General features: G+C 37.7%; 1 protein-coding gene and 1 non-coding gene across 2 annotated transcripts; both read right to left on the reverse strand.

Annotated features, from left to right (window-relative positions):
- Nucleotides 1-791: 791 nt before the first annotated feature.
- LOC143925547 (olfactory receptor 1-like) lies at nucleotides 792-9447 on the reverse strand. Its single transcript, XM_077450026.1, has 2 exons — nucleotides 9298-9447; nucleotides 792-2831 (listed from the first exon to the last, which is right to left on the reverse strand). The coding sequence occupies exon 2, from the start codon at nucleotides 2822-2824 to the stop codon at nucleotides 1895-1897; it is 930 nt and encodes a 309-aa protein (XP_077306152.1). The 5' UTR covers nucleotides 2825-2831; nucleotides 9298-9447; the 3' UTR covers nucleotides 792-1894.
- On the reverse strand, nucleotides 3106-3216 carry LOC143925824 (U5 spliceosomal RNA). The gene has a single exon (XR_013262050.1). It is a non-coding gene; the product is annotated as a U5 spliceosomal RNA (small nuclear RNA).
- Nucleotides 9448-10295: the final 848 nt, after the last annotated feature.

The raw sequence follows: 10295 nt of genomic DNA on the forward strand, positions 1-10295 counted from the left end.
AGACTGCAGCAGAAGGGCAGCAGTCAAGTATAATATTCTTTCTATATTTGGAAGAAAGAATATTATACGTGTACAAGCCTATTACCATACCACTGATACCAGTCCTGAAAAGAACCTTTGTGGACCTAATATAGTAACAGCTACTGATTAAACTGACCCTCACTGCCTCACACACAGCTTCCTGCCTGTCCCTATATAAACTGACAAAACAGAGGCTACTGGAACAATAACTGGAATAGCACTTTTGTGGACCTGATAGTAACAGCTAATGACTAAACTGACTGTCCCTGCAGCACACACCGTCCTGTCCCTTTCTCTAAACTGACAAAAGACACTCAGGCTGCTGCAACAATCAGTAGCACAGCAAACCTATATCCTGAACTACACCTAACACCTATACCAGTCCTGAAAAGAACTTTTGTGTACCAAATAGCTAGCGATTTGGGTCACTGCAATCTCTCCCTGCTCCACACAGCAACCTCTCCCTATAGTGACAGAAGAAAGAATGTAAAATGGCTGCCGGATCGGGTCTATTTATAAGTTAGGGGGAATGTCCAAGTGTCCATGTGCTGTAATGTCTCAATTGGCTGTCCTGTACCCCATGATGGATGTGTCATCATAGGTCAAAGTTCTTTTACACAGTAAACACGGAAGTCCGCCGGGTGAACGGCGCCAATAGTCCGCCGATTGGGCGGACCGCGAACAGCCGAAATTCGCCGCGAAACGACCGCCGGGCGAACCGTTCGGCCATCCTTATATGTGACTGTTAATAAGTCTGGATGTTGCTCACGACAGACCTATATATGGGTTTTAATGTGATATTTTAAACTTAGGAAAAAAATATACAAACATACAATAAAATCAACAAACTTTATTACAATTTGGCACAATTTAAAGTCCTCTTTTGGGGTTTCCTCCTTACCTTGGGATTTATCCCACAGAGTTGGTGAACACCTTTATTTTCTTTTGTGTACTATTTTTTGGTGATGGTGCCTAAATAGGGTTGAAATGTAAGGCTCATTCCACACTCCATATTTATAATAATAAAATTCTTCTCTCCACTCCTCCTACTCCACAGTGCCTATTCATATCTGTAGTCCAAAGAGTCTATGGGATTGATTTACCAAAACTGTAGAGTGCAAAATCTGGTGCAGCTCTGCATAGAAACCAATCAGCTTCCAGCTTTTTTTTTTTTTATCCAAGCTTAATTGAATAAGCTGATCGGCTACCATGCACAGCTGCACCAGATTTTGCATTCAAGTTTTTGTAAATTAACCTTTATGGATCCCATGATATGACTGCCGTCCCAAACCACAACTCCCAGGATTCTCAGTGCTCTTCATAGAAGTGTATAGGTTTCCTTGACTTTAGCTCTCCCCCTGCTGGCCAGAGGAGAATGGTGCCGCATAACATCAGTAGCTCAGTAAAAAGTGAAAGTAAACTGATTGTAAAGGAGGAAATGTCTCCTTCCCCATGTTTCTGTAGTCCGGGAACCTGGCTACATAATGAGAATTATATAAGTTATATAAAATTATTATTTTATTTAACTATAGTTAACTTAGGTACTTAAAAACATACCTATCAAATAATAATACTATTAACACTAAGAATAATAATTATTAGTAATAGTAGTATTAATATTATTATTTTAGTATGTTAGCTGATATAAATGACATCAACTACCACTACTACTTCTCATGTTCTTTAAAACTGTTGTGTAAAAAACAAAAAAAGGCCAACCAAAACTTTTTGGAAGGCAATGGTGAACTTAATCTTACATTAAATTTTGATACCTTGAAGGCTCCATTAGCAAGATCTCCCTATCAGAAATCTTTGGTCAACCTTATACTTTATAATGTTCATGGGTGTTTTTAAACTTCTTAATAAAATCCTTTCAAGTTTGGAAGTAAATTTTAGGTGCCATTAGCCTCAAAAGTGCCAATTTTACATCATTATTTCGCAGACTGTATATGAGAGGGTTTAACATTGGTGTAACAGCGGTGAAGAGCACCAGACAGACTTGCTGCAGGCTAACATAGCTTTCTGGCATCATGTACACTAAAATAGCTGTAGTATAATACATTATGATGACAATGAGATGGGAAGAACAGGTGGAGAAGGCTTTCTTACGCCCTTCCCTAGTTTGAATTTGAAGAATTACCTTGATGATTTTTACATATGATATCAAACTGCAAATACATGGGCAAAAGCTAAAGAAAAATGTCTCTATATAGATGACTATATAAAATTCATTTACACCAGCACAAGCAATGTCAATGAGAGCTTTCCCATCACAGAAAAACTGGTGAATAGTGTGTGAAATGCAAAAGGGCAAGTATGATAATGGAACTGTGATTACCAATGAATTTAGGCATCCTGAAATCCAAATTCCTGTGATGATAGAGATGCAGTTTTTGGATCTTAATATAGAATTATACCGTAAAGGATTACAAATAGCCACATATCGGTCAAAGGCCATTGCAAGTATAACCATATTTTCTGTAATGCCAACTAATGTGTAGAAGTACATTTGTGTGAAGCATTGATTGAAGGATATAGAGTTATTCTCAGATATTAATATGTCCAGATGTTTGGGGGCTACGGCTGTAGTGTAACTGATGTCAGTGAAAGACAAGCTGCAAAGGAACATGTACATGGGGGTGTGCAAGTCACTGGAAGAAAAAATAAGAACCATTATGAAGGAATTGACAAATACTCCAGACAAATACAAAATGAAATATAGACCAATAATTAATGACTTATAATCAGATTCAATAGAAAATGGTAGCAAGTAAAAATCTTTAAGAAATGTTTGGTTTTCCATTGATTTTCTGAAAAAAAAAGACATTTGTTAAAAAATTATGTGAAGACATTAACCAAGTTTTTTTTAAACATTAGGAATATAAATGATAAAAAATGTTTTTTTTTTAAATCCCGAGCATGAATGATAACTTATTTTCATTCTTTTCAGCAGCCACCAACCCCTGCTCCTCTGGCCTGCCTGAAGCCCCCTCCATGACATACAGTACATTAAAAATATAAGTTTTATTAATAATTGCTGGATTCTCAACAGCACCACATCCCTGTATTGAAATTGTTTTGTAGAAAATGGATAATGGGATTTTCAAGGTGCCTGAAACTCATGGTTGTTCCTCTCCATGGAAATCTTTAGTAAAATGCGAAAGATTTATTCAATCTAAAGAGAAACCAGAGTATCTTACTAAAGATTTATATACAAATACATTCCTGTTATGGACAACATATTCCCATTCAACCACCCAATGTTGTAGCACAAATGTAGATTTATTAGACAAGTCAGCTTTTGTTCACAACCAAACCTTTTGGTATTTCTATGTCCACTGCAGTCTCGTTTTTCTTTTCATGTCTGTGGAATGTGGTGTGATCTTCTTTATGGTGATGTGCATCCAGAGCTGCCCTTTTGCACACCAGTGTTTCAAAAAATAGTTTATGAGCTGTGGTGGATTTTCCGTCAATTTGGTCAGGTCTGGCCTTTCTTCTCCTACTTCTGCCATTGACCTCATTGAGCAGTGATTTCAGCCAAATAACTTCCTCTTGCTGGATATTTTTTTGTTTTTGCATAAGTTATCCTTAACTATGCAGACGGGAACTCAGTGGTTGTCAATTTACTGGATATAAAGGGATAGGGGCTGCATAGTATATGCAATGCTTTAGAGGATTGCCAGAGACACTAAAGCCCCATACACACTATCAGTTTTTCTGCTGAGTTTTTCCTTCAGATTTACCAAAACCATGTAATATGAGGTCAAACATTAGGAGTTTCAATGTGTATGCAATCAGGCAGGCCCTTCTACTACATGGTTTTGGTAAACCTGAAGGAAAAACTCAGAAGAAAAACTGATAGTGCGTATAGGGCTTTAGATGGACATGATCAGACAATGGTGACATGTTACAGTTGTAATTGAAGGTACTAAGGACATGTTGTATGAGACTGCTAGAAAGATCTGCAATTATAACTCCTTTACAAATCATTTCCCTACTACTGGCTGCTGCTGTCTAAGGACCTCACCACAAGCACCAAAAAAATGCATGTGGCCTTTGGGCCACTGGTAGGGCACCAATACTGTAAAGTGTACAAACCACTGGAGCTTGGCCACCACATCTAATGTCAATTACACTTAGGTCAGGTATCTTCTTTATTTTGATGTTTGGTTAAAAAAAAAAAAAAAAAAAAAAAAAGTATCTTGAGGTAATGTACTATAAAATAATAGATGTAGCCAGGGAAGGTAGCACACACAGTGCCTTAAAAAAGTATTCATACCCCTTGACATTTTACACATTTTGTTGTGTTACAACCAAAAACCTAAATGTATTTTATTGGGATTTTATGTGATAGACCAACACAAACCGACACATAATTGTTAAGTGGATAGAAAATTATAATTGGTTTTCAATTTTTTTTACAAATAAATATGTGAAAAGTGTGGCGTGTATTCGTATTCAGCCCCCCTAAGTCAATACTTTGTAGAACCTCCTTTCGCTGGCATTACAGCTGCAAGTCTTTTTGGGGATGTCTCTACCAGCTTTGCACATCTAGAAAGTAAAATTTTTGCTAATTCTTCCTTGAAAAATAGCTCAAGCTCAGATTGGATGGAAAGTGTCTGTGAAGAGCAATTTTCAAGTCTTGCCACAGATTCTCAATTGGATTTAAGTCTGGACTTTGACTGGGCCATTCTAACACATGAATATGCTTTTGATCTAAACCATTCCATTGTAGCTCTGGCTGTATGTGTAGGGTTGTTGTCCCGCTGGAAGGTGAACCACCACCCCAGTCTCACATTTTTTGCAGATTCTAGCAGGTTTTATTCTAAGATTGCCCTGTATTTGGCTCCATCCATCTTCCCATCAATTCTGACCAGCTTTCCTGTCCCTGAAGAAAAGCATCCCCACAACATGATGCTGCCACCACCATGTTTCACAGTGGGGATGGTGTGTTCAGGGTGATGTGCAATGTTAGTTTTCCGCCGCACATAGCGTTTTGCTTTAAGGTCAAAAAGTTAAATTTTGGTCTCCTCTGGCCAGAGCACCTTCTTCCACATGTTTGCTGTGTCCCCCACATGGCTTCTCGCAATTAGGGATGGGTGAACGGTTCGGCCCGAGCATTAGTTTAGGCCGAACTTTGGTTGGAACACTGAACAATATGCAGTGTTTGTTTGTTTTTTTAAATTGTATTATTTATTAAAAATATAAAGATAACAAGGACACAGTATCTTATACTTGTATGAGTGCACATGTAAACAGTAAGTGCGTCATATAAGGCAAATCAAAAACAGGGGGGGGGGGGGGATGAGGAGGGAAGGAAAAGGGAGGGAAGAAAGAGGAAGGGGGGGACCAGGATATTTCAGCACATTCAGTATGTCTTCACAAAATTAACAATTATTTGCGGTACAGATCATCAATCGCCATAATCAAATATGCATGTAACAGTGAGCAGGGAATGTGGAAATTTCTTTCCTTTAGAGGGATATGAAATGGTTTGGACATTCAATTTGAGCCTTAAACTCATCGTAAGAGGGCATAGATTAGTAATCTATATTAAACAGCAGTATACAATTTAGAGCGATACCACAGATCCCAAATCTTAGAGAACTGAGGCATAGTGTCGTGGACTATGGCTGTAAGCTTCTCCATACGGCTGATATGTTCTAGGTTCTGCAAGACTTGGATATGCAGTGTTTTTAAGGGGAACCCCGTGCCAATTTTTTTTTTTAAATGGCGTGGGGATCCCATACCAGACCCTCATCCAAGCACGTATCCTGGCAGGCCACAGGAAATGGCTCCGGGATTTCCACGTCGCTGCTGCTGTCTGCATACACTTGTTGTCTCTCCACCATGTGCTCTCCCACTGCGCTGAAAGACAAGGGGCGAGGAATAGACTAGAATAGACTAGAAAGAACATCAGGGGCGGTGTATATAAAACATAATATGCGTGCGTCATACGTAAGATCTGTGAGAGGAGGAAGGTGTATCGGAAGCACCGTTCATTTGAAAAAGGTGCAATTTTAACTTGGAACAAGATTAGGAGAGTTTAACCTGAAATTAGGGTTTTTCTTGTGTTATGTCTTGCACATAAAATTAATCTATTGAATGATCAGGATTTTATCCCCATATTCATTGATATGTACAGGTAGCTGCCCTGTCCACCTAAACCACCTCTTTTATAACAATAAAACAAAGAGGAAAGCAGCGCTGGATCAATTGCTGGAATTTGTGAAGCCGGTGATCCCCATGGCAGGCATACCCTATTTGAAGGACCTAATTGGTGGCGTGAGGAGCACTTATAATAGGGAGCACAAGAAGGTCTAGGATTCCCAGAGATCTGGAGTTGCAGCAGATGACATTTATGTACCCAGGCTATGGTACTATGACAGACTGTATTTTCTAGCAGGACAGACTGAACCCAGGCCAGCACTCTCCAATCTTCCTTCAAGGCTTCTTTGTACCTCAGCTGAGGCTTCCGACATCCAACCTGGGTCTTCCAGCCAGGAAGATGTGGAGGAGCACTGCTTGAGCCAGGTGTAGCATTGTTCAACATATTTCTAGTCAAATCATTAATGATGTTAACTAGATGTTATTATTGATCAGTAAGTTCTGATTTTACATATCAATAGACAGTAGTGGCCACAATTGTTTGGGACAAGAATAAAAAATGCTGGGGTCAGAATGGCAGTCTTTATATTTCTATTTATTAACATTCAATTTCCACCAGTCATGAGCTTAAAATTGTGTGTGATTGATGAACCAAAAACTAAAACTATGTCCCTTTTTCATACACAGGAAAGTCTCAGCCAGGAGGAGGCTGTGGAAAGTGGCAGCCAGGAGGTGGCGGGGTTAAGTGGCGGCCAGGAGGTGGCCGGGCCCAGTAGCCTGCTCGACTCCAAGGGCCCTCCTCTCCGCCTTCCACAAAAAAGTGCCAGGAAGAGAAGTAACCTGGAGGAGGCAGCACGTGGCCTATTTCTGAAGGCCACTGCGGCCCTCAGAAACCCCCTCAGTCTTCAAGAGGACAATGCCTACATGGAAGCCTGCAAAATTCTTGAAATGCAAGAGGGCCAACATCTATTCCGTGAGGAAGTGATCTTACAAGCCCTAAATAAGGGGTTGAGGGGCGAACTCACAAGCCAAAGCCAAGTTTGTGTGTTCAACCATGGTCCTCTCCCTCCACCTCCTGACACGACTACAACACCAGAGCCATAGCCTGGAAAGAAGTGTGGAAGGAAGACAAGATGGTGATGGCCTGGATCCAGTCTGGTCTGGCAAAAGATGCAGGATGTTGAATGACCACACCCTAGGAACAGATATGTCATCTGCTGCTATTCCTGATGTTTTGTGGTCCTGGACCGGATTGTACTCACTATTATAAGGACTCCTCAGGCCACCAATTTTGACTGTAAAATAATTGATGTGTGACCTGAGGTACAAAGGCTTCGCAAATTTCACCAGTTTCTCCAGCGTTGCCTTCCTCTTTATTTTGTTATGACCCAGAATAAATGGCTAGTTATTTTTCAGAAATACTTGCCCATGTGTTTTACTTCAAAAAGGACAGTTTGTTTGTGAGTAGGCAGGTACACTTCAAAAATACTATGCCAAATTAAAAAGGGACACCAACACAAATTAACTGCCTTGAGGTTAAAAAATAAAATATAATAATGGTGTTGTGATAACTTGACACAAAACAAAAGAAAAAATTATGGAGATCACTATAAAAAAAAAAATAGAAGACCTGGATAAAAAAAACTCTAAACAAAAATTCTAAACATTATTATGGAGATCTGACCAAAAAAAAAAAACCCCAATATTAATGAGATCACGAGAAATAATAAAGAAATCAGTTTGTGAGAACTCTGTGTGAATATGAGCAGCAAAACAACTTCATTATTATGGTATTCTAAAGAAGAAGAGAATGTCTGTGCATTAAAAGATTTCAAAATTTGCAGCGTGACGAATGTGCTATCTCCATTACGAACTGTAGTTTTACTAAACCGAGCGCTTCCATCTCATACTTGATTCTGAGCATGCGTGGAACTTTGTGTGTCGGAATTGTGTACACATGATCGGAATTTACGAGAATGGATTTTGCCGTTGGAAAATTTGAAATCCAGATCTCATTTTGTGTGACGGAAATTCCGATGGAAAATATCCGATGGAGCCTACACACGGTCGGAATTTCCGACAAAAAGCTCCTATCGAACATTTTCGAAAATCTGACCGTGTGTACGCGACATAACTTGTCAGATTTAAACGTAGCAGCTGGGAGTGTGTACTTTTTTTTTTTTTGTTCTGCTATGTGAATGGGAATATGTAAGAAATAAAGTATATGGTATCCCAATTTGACTGCAAATTATAAAATTGCATTTAGTGTTTTAGTATTTTTTGAAAAATGCAATAATATTTTAAGACATAAAAAGTAGTATTTCTAAACTAGTTCTAGACTTCAGAGTGTCACACATACGCTAAAAAAACTTCAGCTAAATACTTTGGAAAATTATGGTACATTGCTTCAACCGCACAGCTTCCTAGTTAAATTTTTTTTATTATTTTGACAGTTGGGACTTGTTCTGTATCAGAGGATCAGCTCACAGAACAGTGTCTGCAGCGTCAACAAGTATTATGATGTGGCAAGGCTATTATTGCTCTTATTGGTGATCGTAGATCTGCATACAATGTCAGCTAAAGCACTATTGTAAGTTAATTTTAAACAAGCTGTCTTCCTATTTAATCCTTTATTAACCAATATTTAACCCTCTTCATGCACAATTAATTTGTTCCTTATTCCTCTCATTCCTTACTTTACTGCAGTTTTTATTTTTATATTTATTTATTTTTTACCAATAATATTTACTTTTTCATTTTTTTTTGTAAAGGTTTTCTTTAGCAACACCTTTAAAAAAACAAAAAACTTTTTTAGTAGTCATTACACAAAGGGTAATTTGTAAAATAAAAACTATTGTTATCTATAGTAACAATAGTTGTTTTAAAACCAACACAAGTCAAACTAGAAAAAAACTGCATTATTTTGTTTTCTCATGCCTTTTGTCTATAGTTGACATAGAAAATAACATAATTTTTGGAAAACAATATTACCACCATGAAGCCATGTTTGCACCAACAAAAATATGTATTACATAGCTATCTTAATAAATGACAAAGTTATGGCCAAATCAATAGACTCATAGCTGAAACATAAAATATTTACAAAAAAACTTACAAAGCAAAAGGAATAATATTTTATTTTACAATTTGGAAAAGCAAAGAACTCACCTGCAAACTGATAAAGTACAGTATATTAAAAATTCATGCTGAAAGAAAGCATGTCTCAGAATTTATATTGCGCAGATCACCTAAGGAGATTTGTCACTTGGTAAAAAACACACACGAGAGCTTCATTATAATTTCAGTCATTTAGAACATTGTTACCATAATAATCATGTAAAAGGTCTGCAGCAGTGAACCTCTTTATAGTTATTGGCTCAATGAAAAAGAATACCTTGGTGAATATACGTTGACATGTGTATGTACTTAATTTGTGTTTTTTCTTTTAAATCCCACTGTGGTTTACATCTGGCTCTTTAGAGAGTGTACAAACAAATCTCTGTCCCAAGAGTTAAACCAGCAAACAATTTTTGATGCTAACTAACACGTGTGTGTGTGTGTGTGTGTGTGTGTGTGTGTGTGTGTGTGTATATATATATATATATATATATATATATATATATATATATATATATGTAGATAGAGCGATATTTTCATAGTTTCATAGTTAGTAAGGTTGAATAAAGACACCAGTCCATCCAGTTCAACCTGAGTGAGTGTCTACAATAGACCCCATCCCTGTACATTGTACACTCACATTGGTCCCTACCCTCAAGGCGCCCACAATCCAAGGTCCCCATTCATATACTAGGGCCAAATTTGGACAGAAGCCAATTAACCTACCTGCATGTCTTTGGATTTTAAATATGTCTATTTTTTAAATAAAAATCAAAAGTGGTGAAATACTCTTAGCCTATAGTGCATTTATAAATATAGGCCATTGTGTATGCTTATAGTGTTACCTCAATCTGTGTGTAAACTAGTGAAAAAATTGTTATATGAACAAGGGTATGACATTTTTTTTAGAACTTTTTGTTTTGTTGCTATAATTTAAAGATTTTTTTTTTTTTTGTGGAGAGGTGGATTTGGAAATATTAGCAGGATACAGGTTAAACTAAACAATAGGACTAAATCCCTCCTCCTACGATTAGCGCTTGTGGAGATAT

Source organism: Lithobates pipiens, unplaced genomic scaffold (assembly GCF_037356315.1).
Source record: "Lithobates pipiens isolate NorthernLeopardFrog02 unplaced genomic scaffold, aLitPip1_a1.2 Scaffold_22, whole genome shotgun sequence".
Classification (NCBI taxonomy): Eukaryota; Metazoa; Chordata; class Amphibia; order Anura; family Ranidae; genus Lithobates; species Lithobates pipiens.